General features: G+C 46.8%; 1 protein-coding gene across 7 annotated transcripts in view; it reads right to left on the reverse strand.

The window, feature by feature from the left end:
- The window catches only part of WNK2 (WNK lysine deficient protein kinase 2), a 113,976-nt gene that overhangs the window by 36,018 nt on the left and 60,410 nt on the right, over positions 1 to 17,548 (reverse strand). For all 7 annotated transcript variants that reach the window (XM_079789748.1, XM_079789746.1, XM_079789751.1 and 4 more), the window contains exons 15-19: positions 16,940 to 17,108; positions 16,272 to 16,388; positions 15,602 to 15,772; positions 15,338 to 15,383; positions 14,818 to 14,937 (exon numbers count right to left, since the gene is read on the reverse strand). In XM_079789748.1, the coding sequence (XP_079645874.1) occupies positions 14,818 to 14,937; positions 15,338 to 15,383; positions 15,602 to 15,772; positions 16,272 to 16,388; positions 16,940 to 17,108 (623 nt within the window). The remainder of the gene's footprint in view (positions 1 to 14,817; positions 14,938 to 15,337; positions 15,384 to 15,601; positions 15,773 to 16,271; positions 16,389 to 16,939; positions 17,109 to 17,548) is intronic.

The raw sequence follows: 17,548 nt of genomic DNA on the forward strand, positions 1-17,548 counted from the left end.
TGACTGGAATCGAACCCAGGACCCTTTGATCCAAAGGCCAATGCTCTATCCACTGAGCCAAACCGGCCAGGGCTCATCTACTGTCTTTTAACAGAGCCATCCTCACAGGTGCCAGGTGGTGATCGGCACGCATCTGCACTGCATTTCCCTGCTGATCGGTGACGCCAGCGCCTTCCCAGGGGCCATCTGCGTGTCTTCTGGGAGGAATGTCTCTTCGTGTGCTCTGCTCCTTTTCCATGGAACTACTGGTTTTTCTTTTTTCTTGAGCTGTGAGGCCCTTACACATTTTCGATCCTGACCTCTTACCAGATGTATGACTTGCAAATACGTCCTCCCACCCCGCAGCTGCCTTTTCATTTTGTTGTTGGTGCTTCTGCGGTGCCAACGCTTTTCCGTTTGATGTAGTCCCACTTACAGTTTCTGCTTCTGTTGCTTGTGCTTTTGTTGTCAGATGCAAAAAAAAAAAAATCATTGCCACACCAATATCCAGGTTTCCCTGTCTTCTTCTGGGAATTGTATGGTGTCAGGCCTTATGTTTAAGTCTTTTATCCATTTTGAGTTGATTTTTCTTAATGGGAGAGGTAGGGACCCACTTTCATTTTTCTGCATGTGGCTATCCAGTTTTCCCAGCTCCGCTGACTGAAAAGACTCTATTTTCCCCATTGTGTGCTGGCACCTTGTCACAGGTTACTGACCACACTGCCCGGGCTCGCTGTTCCGTTCATTAGTCTCCGTGTCTGCTTTATGCCAGTGCATTACTGTTTGGTCCCTGGGGCTTTGCAATAGAGTTTGAAATTAGGAAATGAGATGCCTCCAGCTTTGTTCTTTCTCGAGATTGCTTTGGCTATTTGGGGGCTTTTGTGATTCTATAGGAATTTTAGGGTTGTTTTTCCTATTTCTGTGAAAAATGCAATTGGAATTTTGACAGGGATTGCATTGACTCTGCAGACGGTTTGGGAGTATGGACATTTTACTAATGTTAATTCTTCCAATCCAGCGGCACAAGATAGCGTTCCATTTATTTCCATCTTTCTCACCAAGGTCTCACAGTTTTCAGTGTTCAGGGCTTCGTCTCCCGAGTGAAATGTATTCCAAAGTTAGTTTTTTATGCTACTGTACATGGGGCTGCTTTTTTCATTTACCTGTCAGGTAGTTCACGGTTAGTGTATGAAGTACAACTGATTTTTGCATGTTGAGTTTGTGCCCTGCAACTTCACTGAGTTCATTTATTAGTTCTAACCACGTTAGTGGAGACTTTAAGGTTTTATATGAGTAAGATTATGTCATCTGCAAACAGAGACAACTTTATTCTTCCTTTCTGATTATAATCCATTTTAGCTCTTTTTCTTGCCTAACTGCTCTGGCTAGGACTTCCACAATGTTGAATAGAAGTGGTAAGAGTGGGCATCCTTGTCTTGTTCTTAACCTCAGAGGAAAAACTTTAAGCTTCTCACCATTGAGTATGATGTTAGCTGTGGGGCTTATGTATATGGCCTTTGTTATGTTGAGGTACACTTCTTTTATAACTTATTTGTTTACAAAGTTTTTATCATGAAAGGATGTTGAATTTCGTTAAGTAGTTTTTCTGAATCTATTGCAATGACTGTGGTTTTACCCTTCCTTCTGTTAATGTGGTGCGTCACATTTGTTTTTTTGCTTATATTGCTTATATTCAACCATCCTTGCATCTCAAGAATAAATCTCATGATCACAGTGTATGATTCTTGTAATGTGCTGTTGAGTTTATAATGCTCGTATTTGGTTGAGAATTTTTGCATCTATATTCATCAAGGATACTAGCCTATAGTTTTGTATTCTGGTCGTGTCCTCATCTAGCTTTGTTATCCTGGTAATGCTGGTCTGGTAAGATGAGTTTAGAAGTGTCCCCTCCTCTTCAATTTTATTTGTGAAAGAGGTTGAGAAGGACTAGTATTAATTCTTCTTTAAATGTTTGGTAGAATTCACCAGTGAAGTCATTTAGTCCTGGGCTTTCCACTGTTGAGACATTACTGATTACTGACTTAATCTCCTTACTAGGTACAGGTCCATTCAGATTTTCTGTTTCTTCATGATTCAGTCTTGGTAGATTGCGCAATGCTTTTAGGAATTTACACCATTTTTTTTTCTGGGTTACCAAATATGTTAGATTATAATTGTTCACAGTAGTCTCTTATGATTCTTTATATTACAGTTGTAATGTCTCCCTTTCAATCCTAATCTTATTTGTCATTTTTTTAGTCTAGAGATTTGTCAATTTTGTTTAACTTTTCAATAAACTACCTCTTAGTTTCATTGATCTTTTCTACATTTTTATCGTCTAGTTCTGTGGTCAGCAAACTGCGGCTCGAGAGCCACATGTGGCTCTTTGGCCCCTTGAGTGTGGCTCTTCCACAAAATACCATGGCCTGGGCGAGTCTATTTTGAAGAAGTGGCATTAGAAGAAGTTTAAGTTTAAAATATTTGGCTCTCAAAAGAAATTTCAATCGTTGTGCTGTTGATATCTGGCTCTGTGGACTAATGAGTTTGCCGACCACTGGTCTAGTTCATTCATTTTTGCTCCTATCTTTTTTCTTTCTTCTGCTATAAGCCTTAGTTAGTCCTTCTTTTTCTAGTTCTTGAGGTGTGAAGTTAGCTTGTTTTAGATTTTTCTTGTTTCTTAATGTGGTCTAAACTTTCCTCTTAAAACTGTTTTTGCTACATCCTATTAGTTTCAGTATGCTGTTTCCATTTTCATTTTTCAAGATATATTTTTATTTCTCTTTCGATTTCTCCTTTGACCCACTGGTTATTCCAAAGTGTGTTGTTTAATTCCCATGTATTTGTGCATTTTCCAGCCTTCCTGTTTCTGATCTCCAATGTGGTTGGAAAAGATAACCTGATGTGACTAACCTTCTCAGGTGTGTGAAGACGTGTTTTGTGATCTGATACATTACCTCTCGGGAGAAGGTTTCATGTGCACTTGTTATGTCCATGTGTTCTAAAGTGGTAAGTCCAATGTTTCCTATTCCTTCTCTGTCTGATCTATCCGTTGTTGAAAGTAGAGGTACTGAAGTCCCTACTATTGTTGCATTGCTATTTCTGCCTGCAAATCTGTTCATCTTTGCTTAATATATCTTGGTGCTTTAACGTTGGGTGCGTCTATATTTACAAGTGCTATATCCTCTTGGTGAATTGATTCTTTATCATTATAAAACGATCTTTGTCTCTTGATACAAATTTTGGCCTAAAGTCTACTTTTGTCTGATATAAGGAAAGCTATTCCTGGCCTTCGGTTTCCATCAGCCTGCAATATATTTTTCCACCCTTCACTTTCATGTGTGGCATTAAAGTTGAAGTGAGTCGATTGTAGAGAGTATATAGTTTTATCTTGTGTTATTAATCCATTCAGCCACTCCATAGCTTTTGATTGGAGAACTTAATCCATTTACATTTAAAGTAATTACTGAAAAGTAAGAACTTACGACCTATTGCTGTTTTGTTGTTTTCTGGCTGTTTCGTAGTTCCTTTCTTCCTCTTTTGCTTGGTGTGCCTTGGTGATTAGATGGTGTTTTCCATAGTGGTATGCATTGTTTATGTTTTGTGCATCTACTCCAGGTATTCATTTTGTGATTACCATGAGGCTCATGTTAAAAATATCGTTGTAACAGTCTATTTTAAGTTATTAACTTTGACTACATACAAAAACTCTACACTTTTACTTTCCCCACATTTAATGTCTTTGATGTCACAATGTACATCTTTTTATATTGTGTATCCATTAAAAATTACTATAATTATTTTTAATACTTTTTTAACCTTTTTACTAGAATTAAGTGATTTACACACCACCATTATAATACTATTCTGGGTGACGGTGCATGTACTTCACCAGCGGATTTTATCCTTCCACGTGTCTCCATGTTGCTAATTAGTGTCCTTTCACTTCAGCTTGAAGAGCTGCCCTGAGCATTCCTTGTGAGGCAGACACAGCGGTGAGGCGCTCCTGCAACTTTTTTTTTTTTAATCTAGGAAAGATTTTGAAAAATCTTTCTGAAGAACAGTTTTTCCAATTAAAGTATCCTTGGGTGTCAGTTTCATCCTCTCAGCACTTTAATTATATTATTTCCACTCTCTCCTGGCCTGCAAGGTGTCGGAGAAATCTGCGGAAAGCCTCTCAACATTCCCAAGTAAGATATGAATTCATGTATTTTTCCTCCTGCTGCTTTCAAAATTCTTTGTCTTGGATTTTTTGATAGTTTTATTTTAATGTGTCTTGATCAAGTCTTCTTTGGGCTGAGTGTGTGTGGGGACCTGTGAGACTCATATACCTGGATGTGTCTCTTCCTAGATTTGGGGATTTCTGTGCTTTCTCCTTCTGGGATTCCATAATGCAGGTATCACTTGCTTCCTGGTGCCTATAATTCACATAGGCTTTCTTTACATTTTTCACTCTTCTTACTTTTTGCTCCTATGACTGGATAATTTCAAATAAACCGATTCTTTTTTCTGCTTGATCAAGTCTGATTTTGATGCTCTCTATTGCATTTTTCTTTCATTTGTTGTATCTTCAACTCCAGAATTTCTGCTTGGTTCTTATTATTTCTATTTCTCTACTGCACTTCTCATTTTGTTCATATACTGTTTTTCCTGATTTTATTGAATTGTCTCTTGAAGGTCACCAAACTTCCTTAAAGTATATTATGCTGATTTTTTTGGCAATTCATGGATCTTTAATTCTTTGGGGGTCACTTATTGAAAAAATTGTTGCTTATTTGGTGGTCCATGGTTCCTTGCTTTTCCACGTCTCCTGTAGCCCTGTGCATCTGATGGTGCCGTCATCCCTTCCAGGCATTAGAGCCTGATTTTGTTGAGTAAAGACCTTCACTTGCAAGTAGGTGCAAGGACGCCAGATGGGACGTGGTGGTTCCAGCTATGGGGCTCTCTGCAGCTCCGCCAGCTGGGTCAGCAACTGGCCATGGCCTTAGGTGTCCTCAACCACTGGCTGAGTGGCTGTGGGGGCTGTCGGGGTCTTCAGCAGTGAAGGCTGCTGGGCACCTTCTGCTCTCTTTTTCTCCCAGGGGGATGTTGTGGCTAAGGGGATCCCCTTGGCACCAGGTCTAGCTGTGGGCACTCTCGTGGTGGCGGTCGCACTGGTATCTGATGTGTAGGCCCCCATGGTGCAGAGGCAAAGCAGAATCTAAAAGTGCAGATGCTCACGGAGTGATGGCAACTCTAGTTCTGGGTGTTGGCTAGTTCACCGCAGCAGGGCCTCCAGTGTCTGGGGCACACGAGAACAGAGCTCCCATGGAGCTGGGGACTGAAGCATGTGTGCACCCAACGCAGCCAGAGCTCTGGGATCTGGGGTATGCACGGGGTTGGGGAAGGCAACTGGCAGGCCTGGTCCCAGGGTAGCACAGCAGAAGCTCTTTTGGGGGGGAATGCAATAGCATCTCCCTCCCTGGAGGGTCCGTGGCAGCAATGGCTGTTGCTTACCTTGACAGCGAAAGCTGCCAATGTCTTCTGCAAAGCAGGCCAGTGGGCTCCGGGCCGTCACCGTGTGGGGTCCTCTGCTCTGAAAGCTGTATGGAGCCCCGGGCTGTCCTGGGGGCTGCAGAGCTCCTCAGCAGCAGAGGATGACGGGTCCTCTCAGAGCAGACCATGTGACTGATACGGATACCAGCCCTCTTTGTTCCTAGCTGTCTCCTGATAGCTCAGCTAAGGTCATCTCCCCAGCAAGCCTTTCTGTGCAATTATTCTTTGTTTTTGTTCTACTGTGTTCCCACAGGTTCTTAATTGGACTCTCAATCCCTCGCAGGGATGTTTCCTTATATAGATAGGTGGCTAATTGTTGTTTTTATGGGCAGATGAGGGCTGGTATCGCCTACTCTGCCATCTTGCTGGTGTCACTCCGCCCCATTATCTTCTCAGGGGTCTCTTTCCCTCTGTCTTTTCAATATGGGCAGAGTTCTCCACTCCTCAAACTCCAGCTGTCCTGAAGACTATTTTCCCCACATACAGAATTCTGGGTTGATTCTTTCAACACTTTAAAAATACAGCACCACTTCCTCCTGGACTCCATGGTTCCATGGTCATCTGAATGACCATTCCCCTAAAAGTAAAGCATAATTTTTTCTCTGGCTGCTTTCACAATGTTTTCGTTGTCTTCCGTTTTCAGCAGTTTACAATGTGTCCAGGTATGGATTTATTTGGGTTAATCCTATTACTAGTAAAATTAACTCAACTCCTTGAATCTGTAGATTTATGTCTTTCACCAAATTTAGAAAGTTTTCAGCATTATTTTTTCAGCACTGCATTTTTCTCCTCTCCTTCTGTGGCTTTGATGACACAAATGTTACACCTTTTTTCTTGTTCCACAAGTTCTGTTCATTTTTTTGGGATCTTTTTCTAATTATTCTAGAAATTAGAATAATTAATAATTATTCTAATTTCTAGTTTTACAATTTCCATTGGTCTCTTCTTCGTATCTTTTATTTCTTTGCTGATACTTTCTATTTTACATTTGTTTCCAGAATGTTTATGATTGCTTGTTCAAGCATTTTTATAATAGTTGCTTTGAAGCCTTTGTCAGTCAGATCATTACAACATCTATGTTATCTTGCCATTATCATGTGATGGGCATCTTTTTCCATGCAAGTTGACATTTCTATGGTTCTTCACTTGACGAATACTTTTGGATTGAATTGATTCGGTTGGATTAGACTGGATTTTGCATAATATTATGAGATTCTAAGTCTGTTTAAATCCTACGGAAATGTTATTTTTGCTTTAGCAGGCAACTGACCTGGCTAGGTTTAAGCTGCAAGTTGCAACCGGCATTCTATGAGCTGTGGCTACACAGTCAGTTTAATTATCTGTGTCTCTGATGTACTAATCTGATTTGAAACGTGTGTATCATCCAGGGACCAGTTTAGGACCACGGTGAGAGTCCATCTACTAGCTCAGTTCTCAAAGTTCTGAATGTGCTAATTCGGGTCAGAACCATGCATGCACAGGTGAAAACAGCTTCATCAAGCTACTTTCCCAAGCTCCTCTTTCCAGGGTTGCCCTGGTACTTCCTGGTTCCCTGGAACTCCCTTTACAGACCTCTGGAGAGAAACCATCCACTCCCGTGTGAGAAGCAGGACTAAGTGGCAGGAGGTCAGAGAGACAAAAAGTAATGGGTTTTGGTTATGAACTTCTTGAGCCCCAGCTCCACCCAATGGAGAGGAAGGCTCTCCCCTCCCGTGGTTTGTCTCCTGCTACCTGTTGCTGCCCCTCAGAACTTTCTGTGAGCTGAGGAGAAGAGAGGAGAGGGAAGGAGAAACAAGAGGGCCCCACACGCCTCTCTCAGAGCTTGAGAAGTACCCTTTCCATTCTGTGAGCTGAAACCAGAGGGCCTCTCCCGGAGCTTCTCTGTCTGCACCCAGAGTTCACCCGAATCTTCACCTTGCCCTGAGCCAAGGTCAGGAGACACCAGAGGGAAAACAGTAAGCTTGCCACCAGCTCTGTGGTACTTGGAATTCTGGGAGCTTCCCCATCCTGCCTCTGCTACGGATTTCCTGAGTCTGCAAAGATCTGTGCCCTGCATCGATGGGCCCAGGTGTATAGTTAGGGTCAGTGGAGGAAAGGGGTGATGGGATGTGTATTCACCATCTAATCCAGAACCAGGACTTTCTGCCCTGTTACTTTTTATGATGTGCCAAATACTGGGTCCAGAATGGTGTCACCTTTGTGTAAAAAGAACCTCTGTACTTCTGTCTGAGCACACGGCATTCTGAAATCACCTTCACGAGGGTACCATGCTCGGAAGCAGCCCTTCTCTCTGCCTCCTTCCGGCTGTCCTTGCTTCTCCAGCCCCGTGCTCCAGCAGGGCCAGCCTCCTGGCCACGAGTTCTGGCCCCTTTCCCCCAGGCTGGTGCAGCATCAGTGCCCAACCTCTCAGCCATCCTGCAAGAATGGAAAACGCCCCAGGGCAACAGACCAATACTGGCTCACAGCCCAGGGCTCCTCCTCTCTGGACCCCACCGGATCATTCTCCACAGTCTGCACATTTCCCAGGCACCTTCACGGGTGAGCTTTATCTTTCATCCAACTTGCTTGGTCATCCTCAGTGAACAGTTGATCCAAATCAATAGATCTGCCATCTCTGGAGGTGGCCACCTCCTTTTTCTTTTATTTATAGATAAAGAAACTGGCCCTGGAAGGTTTCCTGAGGTTGGTGCATAGATGAAGGGCTAGAGTTTAACTGCCGGCATGTCCTTTAATCACTAAACTATACTGAGAATTCGATTTATTGTGTAGGGGTTTTTCTTCCCCAGTTAACTGGCTATATCAGAATGAAAACGTACGGCATGAACACATTCTTATTTCAAGACTGAGCCCCTGCAGGCAGTGCTGCTCCCCCCCGGCCCCTCTGCCGGGCAGGCCAGGCCCTTCACCAGGCCTGTTTGTGGCTTCTTTAGGGCTTAGGAGGCTGACTTGTCCGCTTTGGGAGGAAATCTTCAAAGACACAATGGAAGTCGCTGGGAACACATGGTAAAACATTTAAAATGATTAACAGATACTCTTCTTAAATGTACAGTAGTTCCAGTGCATGGGACAAATCTCCAGATCCCCAGTGGATGCCTGAAGTTGCTGACAGTACCAACCCTAGATATACTCTGTTTTTTCCTATACGTAACGTACCTGTTAAAACTTAATCTATAATTAAGTGCAGCAAGAGATAAAAAATAACAGCATAATAAAATAGAACAATTAAAACAATATACTGGCCCTAGCCAGTTTGGCTCAGTGGACAGAGCATCAGCCCATGGGCTGAAGGGTCCTGAGTTTGATTCCAGTCAAGGACACGTGCCTCAATTGCTGGCTTGATCCCCGGCCCTGGTCAGGGCATGTGTGGGAGGCAACCAGTTGATGTGTCTCTCTCACATCAGTTTCTCTCTGTCTCTCCCTCTCCCTTCTACTCGCTCTAAAAGAAAAAAAAAATCAGTGGAAAAATATCCTCAGGTGAGGATTAACAAAAACAATATACTGTAATAAAAGTTAGAAAAGTTATATGAATGTGCTCCCAGCAAACTAGCACTAATTTCTTTTTCCTTCTTCAGCTTCACAGATAGAAAATGTGTTCTTACTACAGACTTTAGCAACCTAACCACATGATCTTTATTCTTTCCTTATTAAGTCAAGAACTTTCACCTTTTCACTTAAAGAAAGCAATTTACAGCTTCTATCCAGTATATCTGAATCATCAGGATCACTGCTCTTGCACTCTGAAGCCATTATTAAGAAAGAAATCAAAAGATACCTTGAAACAAATGGAAATGAACACACAACAACCCAAAATCTATAGGACACAGCAAAAGCAGTGCTGAGAGGGACCTTCAGAAGAGTATAGTCCTACTTCAAGAAATAAGAAAAATCTCAAGTAAACAATCTAAATTAATACTTAAATAAACTATAAAAAGAAGAAATAAAGCCCAAATTGATTAGAAGAAATAAAGATAATAGCAGAAATAAACAAAATAGAGTCTAAAAAAATAGAACAAAGAACAATGAAACCAAAAGCTGCTCTCTGAAACGATAAACAAAATGGACAAATTTTTAACAAGACTCATCAAGGAAAAGAGAGAGAGGACCCAAATAAATAAAATCAGAAATGAAAGAGGAGTAACAACTAACAAGAAAATCAAGAGTGTAAGAAAATATTATAAACAGCTATATGCCAATAAACTGAAAAATCTGGATGAAATGGATAAATTCCTAGAAATATGCAATCTTCCAAAACTGAATCAAGAAGAAACAGAAGCCCGGCCGTGGTGACTAGTGGTTGAGCATCAACCTGTGAACCAGGAGGTCATGGTTCGATTCCCAGTCAGAGCACATGCCCAGGTTGTGGGCTCCATCCCCAGTGTGGGGCATGCAGGAGGCAGACAATTCATGATTCTCTCTCATCATCGAAGTTTCCATCCCTCTCTCCCTCTCCCTTCCTCTTTGAAATAAATAAAACTATATTTTAAAAAAAAAAGAAGAAACAGAAAATCTGAACAGACTGACTACAAATAATGAAATCAAAGCAGTAATCAGAAAACTTCCAACAAACAAAGTCCTTCACTGGATGGCTTTATAAGTGAGTTTTACCAAACATTCAAAGAAGAGCTAACACCTATCCTCAAACTATTCAAAAAAACTCAAGAGGAGGGAAGACTCCCAGCCTCATTTCACCAGGCCAGCATTACCCGAATTCCACTGCAGATGAAGACACTACAATGATGAAAATTATAGGCTAATCTCCCTGATGAGCATAGATGCTAAAATTCTCAACAAAATATTAGCAAATTGGATCCAGCAATAAATTAAAAATACCGTACACCAGGACCAAGTGGGATTTGTTTGGGGGATGCAAAGTGGGTACCTGCATCCATGTTTGTAAATAAATAACTGTGACACATCACATAAACAAACTGAAGGATAAACATCACATGATCATATCAATAGATGCAGAGAAAGCATTCTACAAAATCCAGCACCCATTTATGAAAAACAACAACAACAAAAACCTCCCAGCAAAGTGGGAATAGATGGATCATGCCTCAACATGATAAAGGCCATATATACAAACTGACAGCCAAAATCAGATTTAATGGGCAAAAACTAAAAGCTTTTCCCTTAAGATCATGAACAAGACAGGGATGTCCTCTTATTCAACATAGCACTGGAAGTCCTAGCCACAGCGATCAGACAAGAAGAAGAAATAAAAGGCATCCAAATTGTAAAGGAGGAAAAGGAGCTGTCACTATCTGTAGATGACACACAAGGAACTGTATATAGGGAGCCCTAAAGGTTCTACCAAAAACTACGAGAACTGATACACGAATTCAGTAAAGTAGCAGGAAACAAAATGTATACTCGGAAATCAGTTGCCTTTTTATACACCAACTAGGAGCGCAGTGCACAAATTCGTGCGCCTTGAAAGGAACTGTGGGCCGAGAGGCTGCGGTGGGCACAAGGGCGGGTCTCGGCCCGTCCTCCGCGCCCTGCGAGCCCCTCCCGCCGAGGCCCCCAGTCCCGTCAGCCGGCAGCCCCGCTCCTGCTGCCGCCGCTCGCACGCGCTGATGGCGCCGGCCCCGCTCGCACCTGCTGTGATGGCAAGTGGTGGCTGCTGCCCCAATCGCCCCTCAGGAGCGGGGGAGGTGGGGAAGCCCTGAGGGGCGATTGGGGCAGCAGCCGCTGTGGCAGCAGGTGCAGCAGGGCTGGGGCTGGCAGCAGGTGCGAGCGCCAGTGGAACCATGGTGCACGGGAGCAAAGAATTTTCAGTAACCACCAGAGTCTCGCCCCGATGACAGCGACTGGCACCCTGTCTTGTTCTGGCGCCCCCCCCCCCACCTGCTCCACCATCCCGCTGCGGCCGCCGCCTGCCATGTTCCACGCGCACCCCGCTGGTGGTCAGCACATGTCATAGTGACTGGTTGTTCAATTGTACCGCTGTTCGGTTTATTTGCATATTAGGGTTTTATGTATATAGGTAATGAACTATCAGAAAGGGAAACTAAGAAAACACTGCATTTATAATTGCATTAAAAAAAAAGGGAATAAATTTAACCAAGTAGGTAAAAGCCCTATACTCAGAAAATTATTAAGACACTAAAGGAATTAAGGAAGATACAAATAAATGGAAGCACATATAGTATTTACAGATAGAAAGAATTAGCATCATTAAAATGTCCATACTACCCAAAGCAATCTACAAATTCAACACAATTCCTCTCATGACATTAAGTGCAAATGGTGAAGGCCAATGGGGAAAAAAGAGGAGACATCTGTAATACTTTCAACAATAAAGATAAATTTTTAAAAAAGAAGATAGCAAGTGTGTATGGTACCACAAAAGAGCCCAAATAACAACAGAAATCTTGAGAAAAGAAGAACAAAGTTGGAGGAATCATGCTACCTTATATCGAACTACACCACAAGGCCAAAAGAGCCTGGTTCGGGCATAAAAAACAAGCATATAGATCAATGGGACAGAACAGAGAGCCCAGAGATACACCCACAGCTTATGGTCAACTAACACCTGACAAAGGCGGCGAGAGCATACAATGGGGTAAAGACAGTCTCTTCAATAAATGGTGCTGGGAAAACCGGACAGACACATGCAAAAAAATTAAACTAAACCACCTTTTTACACCAGACACAAGAATAAACTCAAAATGGATTAAAGACTTAAAATGTAAGATTAGAAATGATAAAAATCCAAGAAGAAAACATATACAGTAAAATCTTGGACATTTCTCATAGTAATATATTTTCTGATATATCGTCCTCAGGTAAGGGAAACAAAAGAAAAAATATAGAAATGGTACTGCATAAAACTAAAAAGTTTTTGCAGCCCAGCCAGTGTGGCTCAGTGGGTGAGCATCGACCCATGAACCAGGAGGTCAAGGTTCAAATCCAGGTCAGGGCACATGCCCGAGCTGCAGGCTCGATTCCCAGTAGGGGAGAAGCAGGAGGGAGCCGATGGATGATTCTCTCTCTTCAATGATGTTTGTATCTTTCTCTCCCTCTCCCTGAAATCAATAAAACCATATTTTTTTAAAAAGTAGAGTGACATTTAAAAAAATATATAAAGTTTTTGCACAGTGAAGGAAACCAGCAACAAAATGAAGACAACCACTGAATGAGATAACACATTTGTCAATAATAAATCTGATGAAAGGTTAATATCCAAATTTTATAAAGTACTTACACAACTCAACACCAAAAAACAAACAAACAATCCAACTAAAAATCAGCACCGGACATGAGTAGACACTTCTCCAAAGAGGACATACATACAGATAGCAAGAGTCATATGAAAAGATGCTCAACATCATTCATCACCAGAGAGATGAGAATTAAAATGACAATGACGCATCACCTCACACCTGTCAGAATGGCTACATCAACAAATGAACAAACGACAAGTGCTGGCGAGGATGTGGAGAAAAGGGAACCCTCGTGCACTGCTGGTGGGAATGCGGACTGGTGCAGCCGCCGTGGAGAACAGTATGGAGTTTCCTCAAAAAATTAAAAGTGGAACTGCCATCTGACCCAGTGATTCACTATTGGGAATACATCCAAAGAGACCAGAAACACTAATGACAGAATGTACGCACCCCTGTGTTCATCACAGTGTTATTTACAATAGCCAAGACCTGGGAGCAGCCCACGGGCCATCAGTGGCAAATGTATAAAGAAGTGTGGTACAGCTACACCATGGAACACACTCGGACTTCAAAAAGAAGGACCCTTACCACCATTGGCAACGGCACGGAGGGACCTGGGGAGGGCCATGCTCAGTGAAATAAGTCAGTCAGAGGGACACAAGCACCCATGATCGCACTTGTGTGGGGACCTAATGAACAAAACAAACAAACAAAATAGGAGCAGACTCATAGAGAACAGACTGACTGCTGTCAGTGGGGCGGGGAGCTGGCGGGCTGGGTGAATAAAGGCGAAGGGACCCCGGGGTCCTCAAACGTTTTAAACAGGGGGCCAGTTCACTGTCCCTCAGACCGTTGGAGGGCCGGACTATAGTTTAAAAAAAACAACTATGAACAAGTTCCTATGCACACTGCACATGTCTTATTTTGAAGTAAAAAAACAAAACGGCAAAAACACCTGGTGGGCCGGATAAATGTCCTCGGCGGGCCGCATGTGGGCCTCGGGCCGTAGTCTGAGGACGTCTGGGTTAGACAAACAAAAAGACCCCTCACAGACAGAGAAAACAGTGAAGTGGTTCCCAGAGGGCAGGGCATGGAGGGAGGCCAAGGAAGATAAAGGGGCATGAACGCTGATGGAAGGAGACTTGACTTTGGGTCAAGATACTGTATTATAGAATTGTATGTTTGAAACCTATAATTTTATTAACCAATGTTATTCCAATAAATTCAATAAAAATTTAAAAATAGCCTGGTTGGCATGGCTCAGGGGCTGAGCATCAGCCTATGAACCAGGAGGTCATAGTTCGATCCCCAGTAGAGGGCATGCAGGAGGCAGTCAATCAATGTTGCTCTCTCATCATTGATGTTTCTCTCTCTTCCCCTCGCTCTGAAATAAACAAAAACATATTTTTAAAGAAATTAAAATAAGTAACTAAGAACTTATGGATTGTTATTTCTGGGATTTTCCATCTAATGTTTTTGGGCCACAGATGACTGCAGGTAACTGAAAACAGAGTGGGAATGTGGATGAGAAGGACGACTGTAGAGTTACAGATTCAGCCACCTTTCCTGCCAGCTTACAGGGAATTAAACCTTCAGTCTGTTTCAGCGATTCTTCTCCCAAGGAACCACAGAAATCAGGACTTAACCGACAGCCCCACGGGCAAGCTTGCTGCCATTTGTCCGTCCACCAGATAAAGATCCATATCCGAGTGTCATTTTCCTTGGTGACAGTTTAAAGTCAGAGTCTCAGCACTACAAGGGACTTGCCTACCCCAAACCCAGCAGGGCGAGCAGGGCATCCCTGCCGGGGCCGCCTAGGGACGGGGCAGGGAGTTGGGTTGTAAGATGACACCGGTAAGAGAAGGAGGCAGAGCGCTCCCAGCACACACCTGTGCGGCCCTGGGTGCCACCTCATAGCCAAGGTACCAGCAGCCCAAGCCTGGGTCCGGCCCTCGGTAGAAAGTCTGGAGAGGAACAGCCCGCAGGCGGCTCTGGGCTTGGGGGGACAGTGGGGCCAGTTCCTCGCTTTAGCGGGCACACAGCACTGGCGCTGAGCCGCGAGCACGAGTGGAGCCAGTGCAGAGCCGCGCCGGGAGGGGGCGCTGGCCCCAGCAGGCGGCCTGGCGGCTGGTCCTACCTGGGCTGGCTTCTGGCTGCACGGAGCTCAGAGGAAGTGGGGGCGAGGATTCGGGGACCTCTGCAGCCGGGTGTTCAGCCACCGGACAGACGATGAACCACCTCTTCCCGGTGTGCAGGACTGCAGGGCGGGCAAGAGCAGCGGTGAGAGCAAGCACGTTTCTCCCGCCTGAGCCGCTCTGGGGAACGGTCTCACCACTGAGGGGCGGGCAGCACTCGCGGCTCCTCGGCGGCAGCCCGGGGCCCCAACAAGCACTCCCAACACCGGCTTAGTTCCCAGGACGCCCAAGGGACCATCGCTGAAGGGGCACTGCCGGCCAGAGGCCAGCAGGCAGCGGGGAACCTATGCCACCCTGTCACCACCTGGGCCAGACCGGGAGGACATGGGGCGAGGTCACTACACGGTCCGACAACCCCCCGTGTGATGGCCGAGCTCCCTCAAACACGCTCAGTGGGGCTCTAATCACACCCCGCTGGGAGAAAGAAGGGACAATGAGTCTGGGGGTCCCGGGGGCACATACCGTTCTGCTGATACACCGGGGCGTTGGCTCGGGACTGGCGATTCTCCTGAGGGAGGGGAAGGCGGCAATCAGTAAACCGCGGACTGGGCAGCCCGGGCCTCGGAGCCGGGCACCTCCGCCTGTGCTAACGGCGCGCTCCGGGCGGGCACCTCGCCCCACGCTGCACCCGCAGGCTCTCCCGGCAGGAAGGCGGGTGGCTGCTGCCTGCAGGGCCTGGAGTGGGGGACGCAGGCCCCGCCCTCCCAGGACAGCCGCCCAGCTCACCTCCCCGGAACCCAGGCTGCAGGTGCTGAGGGGCGGCGGGCTTGCCCCCGGGTCAGAGCCACGGTCCACATCCGTGTCCTCACTGAGCATGTCCTCCGCCTTGTCCATGACATCCTTCATCTGCTCGATGAACGTTTCCCGCTCGGCCTGTAGGATGAAGTCGTGCTCCACCTGCAACGGCACACGCAGCCCTGCCCGTGGGGACTCACGGGGGCACACACAGCCCTGCCCGTGGGGACTCACGGGGGCACACGCAGCCCTGCCCGTGGGGACTCACGGGGGCACACGCAGCCCTGCCCGTGGGGACTCACGGGGGCACACGCAGCCCTGCCCGTGGGGACTCACGGGGGCACACGCAGCCCTGCCCGTGGGGAGCAGAGCAGGCCTGCAGATCTCCACCACGTGATCCGCTTGGCTCCTGCTCTGCACTAAACCCCAGGGCAGCGGCGGCCTGGTCTCAGCTCAGGGCTGCACGGTTCAGCAAGAGAAGCCGCGGCCTGAGCAGCAGCCAGCGGGGACCCGGAGCCGGCAGCCACTGCTGAAGCTGCAGGACAGGGAAGGCTGGCAACAAGGGGGCTGGCAGCCAAGTGCCCAAAGGACCTGGAGGAGGCTGCCTGGCCAACCCAGGGGCAGTGTCGCCGGCCCAATCACCTGGCAGACACCCGCGTACCATGTAGGTGGCGATCTCATCGGGTGCGTCCCCATCCAGGTCGAACTTGAACGTTACCATCTTGTGGTTGTGTGTCTCCAGCTGGCACTCCACCATCTTGTCGCCTGTGTTGCACACCTGCAGACCCAGGACAGTGAGACCAGGTGTTGCACACCTGCAGACCCAGGTGACACCAGGTGTTGCACACCTACAGACCCAGGGCGGTGAGACCAGGTGTTGCACACCTGCGGGCTCAGGGCGGTGAGACCAGGTGTTGCACACCTGCAGACCCAGGTGACACCAGGTGTTGCACACCTGCAGACCCAGGGCGGTGAGACCAGGTGTTGCACACCTGCGGGCTCAGGGCGGTGAGACCAGGTGTTGCACACCTGCAGACCCAGGGCGGTGAGACCAGGTGTTGCACACCTGCGGACCCAGGGCGGTGAGACCAGGTGTTGCACACCTGCAGACCCAGGGCGGTGAGACCAGGTGTTGCACACCTGCAGACCCAGGGCGGTGAGACCAGGTGTTGCACACCTGCAGATCCAGGTGACACCAGGTGTTGCACACCTGCAGACCCAGGTGACACCAGGTGTTGCACACCTGCAGACCCAGGGCGGTGAGACCAGGGGTTGCACACCTGCAGACCAGGTGGGAGCTCCCGCCGCCCACCACCCCTGCCTCCTCACATTCAGGATGGTCAGCCGGGGCCGGCTGAGCCTCTCCGGGCGGGATCGTGTGCGTGTGGACCTGCGGTGGTGTTTCCGGGCCGGCCTGCCTTCCAGCCTCCCTGCTCCGAAGGTGCCGTCACCGCTGTCACTCAGCTCCCTTCCAGAAGGGGCGTCAGACCCTCCGTAGCTGTCGGAAAACCAGGGTTACTCACCCCCGAAAATGACTGCACACTGGCCTCCCCGGCAGCTCAGCTCCTCAGGAAGCAGCCAGGAGCTTCAGCGTCTGCGTGCTCAGCTAGACCACCTGAGGGCTGCAGCCAGCCGAGTCCCACGGGGCACCCCTGCACGGGCCCTCCTGCCGCCCTGGGCAGCACTGAGGTGGCGGGGGACGCGTGGCCTTTCTGACCCAGGACCTTGGTCCTCTCAGCCTCCAGCCCTATCAAGCAAGCCCCGCCTCCTCATGGTAAACAGCAAAATTCACAAACAATCCTCTCCCGTGCCTCAGTTTCCCTATCTGTGCAAAAGAAACAGAAACATGCCAACCACGTGGTTTGCTGCAAGTTTGAGGAGAACTTGCAGAGCAGTGAGGTTGGTGCTGACCTGCCGAGAGGGTGGGACACGGTTACT

The sequence above is a fragment of the Cnephaeus nilssonii genome, assembly GCF_951640355.1.
Source record: "Cnephaeus nilssonii genome assembly, chromosome: 14".
Taxonomy (NCBI): domain Eukaryota; kingdom Metazoa; phylum Chordata; class Mammalia; order Chiroptera; family Vespertilionidae; genus Cnephaeus; species Cnephaeus nilssonii.